Genomic DNA, 12586 nt, shown 5'->3' with positions numbered 1-12586 from the left:
ATTCATTTTTTTTTTTTTTTTTTTTTTTTTTTTAGTAGAAAATGTGTTACTACTCTTTTTCTACTTTATTTCCATGAAAGGTGCTTGATTGAGTTAAATAAATATTTGAAAAAATAAAATACGGCTTAAATAATCCAAAAACAGTTGCTAATCTATAAAACAACCAACCAAAGTCATATCACCTAATCTATTTAGCCTTTTCTGATTGAGTAATATTTGTCTATCCCTCTCTCTTTTTTTCTCTTCTCTTTACCTCTCTCTTTCTTTTTTCTCTTTCTAAGTTTTCTCTATTGGCTCATTTTGTCATAATTTTCTGCCAATCGAAAACAGGTTTAAATAATTTTAGTTTTAATTTACTTGTTTTTAATGAAATATTATTAAAAGAAAAGAATTCCATTTGTTAAATAATTTTTACTGTCTGATATAGTTAACATTTCAATAAATCTGATCTTCCTCAGGTCACAGTATATTGAATAGTGTTAATCCAATTTATTAATATGTGAAAAAAAAATGGTTTTGTAGGAATACTAGTTTTTTAAACAAAAAGTTTACATTTACATATTTTCATATATTATACGTTTTAAAAAATTTAAGAACATAAAAATGTAGAATCACAAATTTTTCTTAATGTATTATAGATGGGATGATTCTTAAATATTTTCCAATTCTGATACAATTACCAATTCTGATTTAGATCCATTTTACATTTCTAAATATTTAGCTATAGAGTTGGGGTTTTTTTTTTTAAATTTTTTATATATTACTGTAAAAACCCACATAATATGTGCATATATTTTTACTGGTATTTTAAAATCAACAAATATTTAGCATTTTATCATTTGTGTCAGCAATAAACAATTTAAGTTTTAAACAAAAAAAATAAAATCCCTGAAGATTCACTTTTGGCATCGGAAATTAAGTGTAAATTTTCCTCAATTTTGATATTCCAATTTTATTTATTTATTTATTTTTTTTTTGTCGATTCCTGATTCTGATTCCAATTGACGCAACCAAACAAATATTTATATATATTTTTTTCACTTATTAATGAATTTAATTCATACCACTTAACATATTGTTTTCTGGAGAAGGTTTCATTATCTGCTGTATAAACCAAAGAAGGCTTTACAATGGGAATGTTTTGTGTTTACTAATATGTATAAACTTTCGAATATTTCATCGAATATATATATATATATATATGTGTGTGTGTGTGTGCCAATAACATGGAAAATTATATTCTGGGAATCTCAACAAAACCTAAGCAAATAACAGATCTTGCATAAACAAAGGGATCACTATTCTTTCTGGTTGGCTCTAAAAAATAATAAAACTTCGATTCTCAGCTAGATTTTTATTCAAATATATACAGATGTACGGAACAAGAATATGCTTCTGAGGATTGGGTCTACAGTGAAACTGCAGTAAAATGTTAAGATAAGCCTTTAATTATATATAACTATATATATATATACATAATTGCACAATTTTTTTCATAATTATCATTTAAAAAAAAATGTTATGCTATAGACTTTATTTTGAGATGATGATGATGATGATGAAGATATCACGCTTGTGTGCCAGTTGCTATGGAAACATGTTGCATGCCATCTTTTCTATCTGATTGACTCCCTCCATGTCTGGTACCATCCAAATGACCGTTGCTACAAGCACCATCGCAGCCCATCATCAAGCCCCCCCTCTCCTGTACCCCCTCCCATTAACAACAACAGAGAGGTCCTTCCTTACTACTACTACTGCTACTACTACAACCACCACCACCACCACCATCATCACTACTACTACTACTACTACTCCTAGTGGATACATGAGTCTGCTGTTGTATTTTGTTCAATTAACTCTTATTAACATTGTGATGCTGTTTCGCCGCCCTCTCTAACCCCAGATTGCATTGGTTTATTGTGTTCTTCATGTTTTGTTAACTTCAGCCATTGAATAGAAAACAATATGAACCTGTGGCGAAGGTGATCACACGAAATATTACCAACGCCCGAAACACGCCCACTAGTGGCCGTCTCCAGGCTCCACTCGCTGTCCCTGAACCAATAGAAATAGCTGATTATGGTACAGTCAAGGTAAGGTGGCAAATGGTAACAACAAAAACAAAAACCCAACATATATATATATATATCTCTATCTACATAAGTTTACTTATGTGTGACAAATTAAAACCCTGTCACATGCATCTAAATATATTAAATCACAATGTCACATCTTCTATCTAAATATAACAATTTATGAATATATATATATATATATATATATATATATATATATATATGGCTTAATAATAATCACGGAGACATGAATAAGCAGCACAGAATAAGGGAAAATGTTAGCTAGAGTAGGTGCATTTGTTGTCTGGTTTCTTTTTAGTTTTAAAGATCAGAGGTTGTCCAACTGATCCATCTACCCATTCCAAGTTCCTGACCCCTCACCCAGGATTCTTATTCTCGTTTTTTTTACATTTCAACCGCTTGTCATCACTCGCTCTGATTGCCTCTGTAATATATATATATATATATATATATATATATAGTGTCTCAAAAAATGTATTGTATTGACCTGCTGTTTCATGATATTTGCAAATTTCTTTAGTGCATGCTATCAGCATTGTCTGAACAATAATGGTCATCAATGTAAACATTTGCGAACATGATTCTTCAATTACATTTGTCTTCTGTATTCGAAGTTATTCCGTTTCATCTACTGTTCATAAATAAAGGCTTTTTCATCATTTGAAGTGTGAGTACATTTTTTGAGACATTTCAAATCGTTTAATTTTTTTTTTTTTTCCATTTCTAACAGTACTTATCATTGTACTTCATAGAGAAAGAAATCTTTTCAAGTATGTGTGTGTATATCTCTTTCCATTCTTTAAGGTTGTGTTTGATAACCATTCTATCATGCAAATCAAGCAAAGTTTTTTTTCAATTTTCAGAGGTTGGTCTATGTCATTAAAATATAAGAGTTCATCTAATTTCTTCCATAAATATTTATTTTGCAATTATTTCTGAGATTTTTACCATGGTTTTTCTTTTATATTCAATGGATCTGGTTTTATTATTTATCTTAATTATTGTTTCCATTTTGTTCTTTCGTTGTATTTTTTTTTTTTTTTTGTCATAAAATATCCTAAGTTTCTTCATTCTTCATTTTGTTTTTTGTTTTCCAGTTTATTTTTGCCAACTGAGAATCCACTGGATAAGACGTCATGACAATACAATTAAAACTTCTGAAATTATTATTTGTAAAATCTTTGAACAATGGTGAAACATGTAGACAGCATAATTTATGGACCAAATATATTTTCAGCACTCCAGTTATCCTATAAACAAAACAGATTTAGCATGACACCATATCTGACATCACTCCAAAATGTCACCATTCAATATATAAATAAAAATGCTTTCTAGTCATTTATTACTTATTTTATTTTATCTGGCTAGTGATATAGATTGATAAAGAATGGTCCAAAACTGCTTGTCTGTATCAACCCCATCCAAATCTTTCCCAGTTCTTGTAGCAATCATGCTATTTTGTGGTAATGTTGATCAGGAAACCACTCAGTCCTTATCTGTATCTCTTAGTTGTACTTCTTTTGAGCAACATTGTTTTCTCATTAAACTTGTTGACCAAATTGACCACATCTGTTTTCCATTAAAGAAAAAAAAAATCCTCAACAATTTATATCTTGTTGCATCATTCGATGTGTGTGGATTAAGCCAACTTCTTCCCTCAAGAAGTAAGTTTTTAGGAGATATTAAATTGTATATTCTTGTCAGAGATGATTCTGATGACATAAGTTTTTATTTGCAGTTTTTTGTTTTTAAAATAAATCGGGAAGTACTTGACATTAAAGTTTGCACTTGTAATAAATCTGGGCAATTTCTCAGCTTAATTGGAAAATGTCATCAACTATTTGTGCAGAAAATTATCAAAACAAAAAATGCAATGATAAGTAATTTAAAAAAAAAATAGTTTGGATTTTGTTTGAAAAGTACCATGAAATATTAGAAAATCTTCATTGTTTTATGACACTAGATTAATTAAAGGCAAATAAATAAAAAAAAAAAAAAAAAGTAGAAAGTAAAAGAAAATTATTCTATATTGTCTTTCTATATCTATCGCATTCTTCCAATTCACCCGGTACTCGTAAACATTCATTTCACCGTTCACACATTTATTAAAACTGCATTGTCAAAGGCTTCTAAACCTCAAACCTATCTATATATTTTTAAGTTAAAATAAGTTTTTTTTTATTTATTTATTTATTTTTATTTTATATGTTGGTATCGTCTGGTGGATGTGGGATTAAAAACCTCTTGTAGTTTAACTGGAATAACTGACAGGTCTGGAACTCATTGAGATGAAAGCAAAATTTCTTAAATAGTAGTTAATTTTAAAAAATTCAACACTGACAAATAATTTTTATGTAATTTTGTCTTAGCATAGTGAGGGGTCGGATGGGCGACTTCAGTTGCTTTGACTTATTTTAAGGCATCATTTAATATGTTGTGCTCGGCCAAATTTCCAAATTTTCTTATCAAATCTTCCCTAATTTCCTTGAAGACACGAGTCTTTTGTTTCACCATTCACACATTTGTCAAATCTGACCTTCTGATTCTGACAGCCATTTTCTAAATTTGTTTTTGAAATTTCAAAGATCTCCTCCTCCTCCTCCTCCTCCTCCTCCTCCTCCTCCAATATACAGTATTTTTCACAACCTACATTAGATCCAAAAGGTGAAGTATTGTTGGTTACTTAATTTGCATATGCAATGTTGCTGACAACACCGGATGAAAAATGCATCTTAATTTTCCTAGTTCCAAGTAGAACTGCGACAGATTTCAATGGGTTGACTCCAACAAGAAGGTCCGGGACGATGGTTTCTGATCTGTATCAACAAGATACTAGCTAGCAATATTCATTTTTGTAAGAAATATTTTAAGTATTTATATATATATATATATATATATATATATATATATATATATAAAAGTAAATATAAATTTTGAACTTTAAATGGAAAAATAATTGGGGTGCTGAATATACACTTGGTTTTAAATTATTTACTCCTGCAAATCAAAATAGATATGTGGTTATTTATCATTTTTAAAAACATTGATTAATATTTGGTTTTGTGAATTTTTCTTTTGTGTATAAATAAATTTGATATATTTAAATTCAAAACAGAGTGATCTGTGCGATGGGAAGAGATAAATGCAAAGTCAGTAACTTTGTTCTAATATGTTTTAGTCGCATATCCCTGCTGACCTCTACAAGGCATTCCAGTAATACAGAGATTTATAGTTAGTATATGAAATACGGTAATTTATAAAGATTATGACCATGGAAGAACATGAAAAAAAAATCTGTTTAGGCATTAAAAGTAGTAATATGTTGTTTTTGTTATATATTACTAAATGAGGAATCACTTCCATTGAAAGTTAGTATTATGCATTTAAAATTGAGAAACGCACTCTTGAAAAGTGTTTACCTTATATGAAAGTTTTTCTTTCTTTCTTCAATTTTCTTATTTTGTTCAAGCTGGGGATGAGGCATCCTACAAGATGCCAGACATTCACCCACTATCTCATACATTCCACATGAGAGATCTTTTTAAGATTTTAACTGTCCTTTTGAATGCAATTGTTTGAATCTCTCTTGCACTTGGCTCATTGAGTATATTTACCATGTGGTTTTTGAAATTCTTTTTCATAAGTCCAGTTGCAAATGGCAATATGGCCACCGAATTTGGCTAATGTCATGTTTATATAAAAACGAAGCTAAAATTTTAACTTGAAATGATTTCTCATTTAATAATAATATAAGTTAATATTTAATGAAACAATGACATAAAATTATTTTTAATGCTTAAACATTTTTTTTTTGCTTTCTTTCATGACCAGGATTTTTATAAATTACTTGATATAAAGTCTACTTTTTACATTGAAATTGTTTAAATAGCAATTTTGAACACTCATACATCCATAACTTCAACACCCATTCCTGGATTTTGTCTATGCACTCAATCTAGCCACCGACAATTTTAGTATTTTACCAACTGTATATATCTAGTGTTGCCTGGGAGTCTTTTTTATTTATTTATTTTTTTAAGTATGTTAGTTTTTTTTTTAGTTAAATTTTTTACTAGATTATTAATTTTATTAAATAAGATTTTGAAAGTTAATCTAAATATTAATAAAGTGCTAGTCAGAATCTAATATCAATTTGTGATATGAATGCTATTTAAGGTTTAGAAAATATAGCCAACTTTACTTTATATATTAGATAACATATGTACCCATTAAAAAATTGAATGTTTGGAAGGATTAAATGTCTTTGCATTTTAGATGGGTGAATCTATTATTCTAAGTAGGGAGTAACAGGTGATAACAGTTGTGGTAACAAAGAAATAAACAATTTTATATAGATGGATTAGAACAACATTGTTAGGTCTCAAGTTATCTCCCTTGGACTCCATCAACAAAGAGGTAAAGTTTGTGATTTCTCAGTTAATTGGTCTTAGCTATTAGGTGGCAGGACAGAGAGAATGGAAAGGTAGCCATAACACCAAAGAGTTTTCTCTCTTTCTCCCTCCCTGTAAAGTGAAAGCTTTAAACCCAGCATCCTAAGAAGGTTTACAGGACCCAGAGTTATCTCCCTTGGACTCCATCAACAGAGAGCTTTCTCACCTCAGTTACTGGCCCCAGCCATTAAGTGGCAGAGCAGGGAGAACAAAAAGGCAGCTATTACATTAGAATCCTCTCTTTCATTTTCTCTCTCATTCTCCCTCCTTCTTTCTCGTTCTCCCTCCCTCTCTTTCTCTCTCCCTCTTTCTCTTTTTTTTTTTTCTTTAGTAGGAAACTAAACTGATACCTTTTTATTACATCTTAAAATTTGCGTGTTTCTCTGGCCAAGGCATGGTGAAATCAGTTTTGATGTCTAATTTGTCTTATGCCAAAAAGGAAAAAAAAGGTCAATTCCAATTTTGTCCAAATTTTCCGTGCATGCTCTTAAATATGATCACTTGACTATTTAAATCCGTTCTCTACGCACTCGTGTATGTGGCTTGTATGTCCGTATCCTGTTTCAAAGATTTATCACATATTGTTCTATTTTTCATTTTGCACCTGTCTGGTACAATGCTGCTTGCTGTGAGCGCTATACTTAGAGCATGTATTACATGACACTTATCTCTGCTACGGCTTTCTCCTGCCGTCGCAACCATATTTAAAAATGCAGCATCTTTTTATTCACTTGTGTGGATTTCAAACAATAACCGACTGAATCATTTTTCTTTTTAAGCAGCATCCAGTTTGTTAACTTGCACTATCATACCATTGGGAAAGGTATGAACGCTCACTCCCCAGCTATGGGTAAAATATGAATTGCTGTTTAATGAACTATTAACAACAGGTCCCATCGACGAAATGTTGCATCCCTCTGCCTGTTATACAAGTATTTTTATAGTGGATGCTCTAATGAACTACAAGCCCTTGTACTCCCTCAATGACAAGCAGGAAAATCCCACCCATCGCTACACAGTAGAGATATAAGAAAGCCTACTACTCTAATAATTTCTTCCCCCAGAACTGCTAAACTTTGGAACTCCCTTCCAGGTTCCTGCTTTCACAACTGTACTGACATGCAGAAGTTCAAGTGTAATGTGAGCAGACATCTTGCAGCTCAACTTCCTACATAGTATCCCTGCAATATATGTCCCTGATAGAAGCCGCCTATATCAAAATGGCACTGTGCCTTGTTTGGGGTAAAATGGAATTTAATAAAAAAACAAAGAAAAACAGGTATTATTTCGACTATTATTCTTATATTGAGTGTTATTCCCACGACGTTTCGTCCAACATAACCTTTAACTTTCTTCGGAAGCTTACATTTAATTGACAAGGATAGCATGTTTTTGTTCGGTCAGCCATGACGGTAGAAGTTTTAAGTGATTTGCAATTGTATTGTGTAGAAGAGTGTCACTTGGAACTGAATTTTGCTTAGTACTTTATCTGTTACGTCTTTGTAGGCTTTATCTGTTATGCAAGGACCTGTGGCATCATGGATGAAGATGGTATAAATCATCTCCAGTGTAGTAGACTTTATGTATGTTAACTCTACCTATCTGCTGTTTCTAAATTTTTGAGATGAGGATTGGTTATTCGTATTATTTGATTCATCAGATGACTGTTCTCATCTTAAGTGTGATTTTCACATTTTGGTCAATGTAACCTCCGACCTTCTTCAGGTGTACCTTGTTGGACTCTGGAATGTTTCTGTCAAACTCTGGAATTTTGATCGGAACCTTTTCTTTGCTTCACGGGGGGTAGCATGCTCTTGTTCCATCAGCTATGACTGGATTGAGGTCCTAAGTAATTCGCAATTGTATTTTTTGATCGCCCACACTGAGGATTGAACCATCAACCTTTACGAGAATATCACTTTTTACAATTGATTTTTCCAAGTACAAGTGCGAATTACTTAGGACCTCTAATCAGTCATGATTGACTGAGCAAGAGCATACTACCCCTGTGAAGTAAATAAAATGTTCCGCTCAAAATTCCATCCAAATTCCTAAGTTCGACAAGATATACCTGAAGAAGGTTGGAGATTACATCAACTGAAACGCTGTGAAAATCACACTCAAGATGAGAACAGTAGTCTGATGAATCCAAATAATACGAATTACCCATCTGGTGTTACCCAGGAGTCGATTTGCTTACAAAGAGACTGAACTTCATTTTGATGATTATAATTTTCTCAGCAAATCGTTTTTTTGTGAAACCGGAATTAGTACTTGATGCTAATCAGTTAATAATAAAGGACAAATAATAAAGTTTGATGTGGAACCTTCCTTGTCATGTTCAAAATACATGTTTTTAGGTATTTATTACAAAGTTCCATCCATCTGGGTTAATTACAACCTGGTAAAATATGTCCACTTTTATAGCCATAGTTTAATTCTACTTTTTCCACTTACGACTGCTGGATTGGCAACATGGTAGAAATTCAGACAGGAAAGTTCAAGGTAACTTTGGTCTTGGTTTCGAATTGTGTGATCGAGAGAACAAGCATTCGCCATACTGATGATTCCCTAAAAAGGATGAAATAGATGTATGTGGACAAGAATTAAAGAAAAGTATTTCTTAAATGATCATTATTTAATTTTACTTATCAAGTCATAATTAGGGCTAGGACAACAGCATATTCTTTTCATTGTTTTGACTCTTGAGTGTGAATCCATTGATATCTTACATGCTTTTATAAAGAGTGATGTGGTTCTCAGTTGATTAACTGTGTTGGATATATACTCGAGAGTCAAAACAATAAGAATATTCTGTTGTCATAGCCCTAGTCATAATAAATAAATTCAATAACAAATTGAAAATTAAGTTCAAATATTTTCATACAATGAACTTAAAGGTTATAGTTTTTCAAAAATGCCCTATACGGGGGAAATAACTCGTGACATTATTACTTTAATGTGTTATAATATTCAATGAGTAAGGGAAAAAGCTTTCTTTTCTGGAATAATTATTTTAAGAAAGAAACTGACATGAAATAAAATAGATTAATGCCAAAAATGTAGTGGAAGCAAGAGTTAAAATAAAATAGGCTAGTCTAAATCAAATATCGATATGTTAGATAGATTGTTATTTGGGTTTAATTTTGAAATCCAACAAGATAACCTTATATGTAAAATGATGTTTTGGAATTTTTGAGATGGGGATTGATTGTTCGTATTATTTTGATTCTTCGGACTACTGTTCTCGTCTTGAGTGTTACTTTCACAACGTTTTGGTCAATGTAACCTCCAACCTTTTTTAGATGTATCTTGTTGAACTCTGGAGTGTTTTGTTCAACAAGATATACCTAAAGAAGGTCGAAGCTTACATCAACCAAAATGTGAAAATAACACTCAAGATAAGAGCAGTAGTCCGAAGAATTCAAGTAATGTTACAATGCTTCGGTATACATTGCATCTTCCTCTGATAAGCTAAAGCTGAGGTGGGCGGGGGATAAAGATCTCAAGTCATATATCAATTATGAATCCCATGTCTTTGGAATGGTTTGTTGTGCGAAAGATTGGTTTAAGCAAGGCTACCTGATATTTTTATATAAATTTAAAATGTAAATATTTTTTGTTGAAAAAAAAAAAATTCTAATTCAAAAAAACAATAGTGAATTAAATTCAATTTTTTTTATGAAGAAATAATCACACATCTATTTTTTTTTTTTTTTTTTTTTTTTTTGTAAATACAAAAACAAAATTAAATTAATTAATTAAAAAAGGCTGCTGCTGCTGCTATAAATCTTTATTTTCTGATGAGGAAGGAAAGGGGTGATAGCACTTTATAATTGCAACTCTTCTATCCTAATTATCATTTTAACTGGTCCTACCAGATCAGGCTGTCTGAAGATATCGGTTTCCTGACTTGAATGCATTAAACATTGATTTTATTACTTTGATTTTTTTCCCCCCTTACGTTTGCAAAACTCAATTATGTTCCGCAAAGCAAAAACAAAAGGTTTTCTCTACAACTTAACGAAGCCAAACACCATGAATAAATATTTAAGCAACTGTAAGCATAAAATCTTTCTTTTTTTTTCAAAATTACTGAATTCAGCATTAAATAATGCAGTAAAACAACCAAACCAAATATAATGAATAAATATTGAAACAACTTGAAGCATAAACTTCCAAAATTACCAGGTTCAGTGTTAAATAACCTGAAAAGCGTTGATATGCTGTAAAACAGAACAACCAAACCAAATACCATTTTAGTTAAAACAAGTCTATCTTGTAAAATATATCAACAATAACTCAATTCATTTAATAAAACACTAATCCAAAAGGGTATGGTTGTTTGCTTTGAAACATTAGTGATAACTAAGTATATTAATAATAAAGATGTCTGAAATGTAAAAAGAAGGAAAGAAAAGAAAATGGTGAAAATGAATAAAAATAAATATTTGAAGACTATACATGGTTCTTGTCTAGAATTCTATATGATGTACATATTTATGATGAAATTAAAGTATCATATTCTAAAAATCACATAAATCTATCAAGAATTTTTTTTTTTATAAAGAAAATCATTTTTACATGATTAATAGGGATTCATAGGCATAAAAATATCACAAGTTTTTAATTATTGTCGATTTATTATTTTTTAATTTTTTTTTTTTTTTTTTAAGATTGTTTACAATATAGTGGATAAGGCAGCTGCTCTTAAAATTTTGGTTTTCTTATTCAAGAATAAAACTACTTGATAAATTTACGCTATTTTTGGAATATGATATTTTAATTCCGTCAGGGCTATGTACACCATGCAGATGTTTCTTTATTTTTGTTTAAGATAGAGGAAATTCTCAACAAGTATCCCATATTTTTCTTCAGAAAAAAAAAAGTCTGTTTATATTCCAGTAGATCTTTTACATAAAATTTTAGTAGATTTTAAAATAAGTGTCAATAAACTCAAGGATAGTGGATAATATTTTGATATCTCTGAAGAAATCACTCTTCTTCAAAAAAGATAATGAAACATTCTGTCAGGGCTTTTTTTAAAATTTATTTTTTATTTTTTTGTACTTTTGTTGAAAGTTATGTTTTACTTGACATTTGTCTGTTCGCCTGTCACTAACTTTGCATAATCGGATCTTCAATTATCTGCAGCAGATATGTATCTAAAGAATCTAATCAAATTTTTGGTAGTCAACCTGATTCAGGGTTTCTTTTATTTTTTGTTGATCGCATGGCTATTAATTGTCCTATCAAAAAAGCAATGATATGCAAGGGATATTCAGTTGTTTTCAATAATTTGCTTCAATTTCATTGCTTTTGTTCTTAATTTTACTATCTATTTTTTTTTTTTTTAAAGTTAAAATAGGTTGTTGAAGAATTTTAGTTTTGATAGGTTTGGTGGATGTGTGCATTCTCAGAGTGCTCTTTTTATTAATTATGGGAGTTTTTTTGGGGGGGGGGGTGCATAATAAATCCAATGGCGATCTAATTTTTTTTTTTTTTTAGTTTTTGTAAAATTGTGTAGCTTTCAATATTTTTTTGGTTTTAATTAAAATTTTTTTTTTTTTTTTTTTTTTTTTTTTTTAAAGTTTAAGATTTCTGCCTTATTACCCCTTCCTTTTCATTTTATCTTTCTGGAATTTGTTTTCACTGGTATTCTTTTATATTCATCTTCCCTCTATTTGTTTCTTCATCCCAATCCATATCTTCCCATCACTTGAACTTTTATCATTCTTCAATTTGAACCCCATGCACTCATCCTTATTTGTAAATTTTTCTTATAAAATTGTTTCTTACTATCATCTCAGAATTTGCTTGTGAAGCATATTAAATAATCTTTATTTTCATTTATTTTTTTTTTTTATTTTGGTTTATATTGCAAATATTTTTTAAATTAAAAAAAAAATTTTTTTTTGTTCATATTGCAAATATTTTATTTTTTTTATTTTGGTTCATATTGCAAATATTTTATTTTTTATTTATTTTGCTTAACACTCTTAAAATTGTACAATTATGAAAATTATTTTTCAA

At 30.1% G+C, this 12586-nt stretch overlaps 1 protein-coding gene across 50 annotated transcripts in view; it reads left to right on the top strand.

The window, feature by feature from the left end:
* Positions 1-12586, top strand: part of LOC145252565 (rho GTPase-activating protein 190-like) — a 793870-nt gene that overhangs the window by 683045 nt on the left and 98239 nt on the right. For 28 of the 50 annotated variants that reach the window (XM_080112143.1, XM_080112148.1, XM_080112145.1 and 25 more), the window contains one exon: positions 1950-2096. The exons of the other annotated variants lie outside the window; for them this stretch is intronic. In XM_080112143.1, the coding sequence (XP_079968269.1) occupies positions 1950-2096 (147 nt within the window). The remainder of the gene's footprint in view (positions 1-1949; positions 2097-12586) is intronic. 50 annotated transcript variants of the gene reach the window in all.

This window comes from Euprymna scolopes, chromosome 29 (genome assembly GCF_053919585.1).
Source record: "Euprymna scolopes isolate OS-2025 chromosome 29, ASM5391958v1, whole genome shotgun sequence".
In the NCBI taxonomy this organism is placed as follows: Eukaryota; Metazoa; Mollusca; class Cephalopoda; order Sepiida; family Sepiolidae; genus Euprymna; species Euprymna scolopes.
The sequence above is the reverse complement of the archived record's forward strand: the minus strand, read 5'-3'. Positions and strand labels throughout refer to the sequence as shown.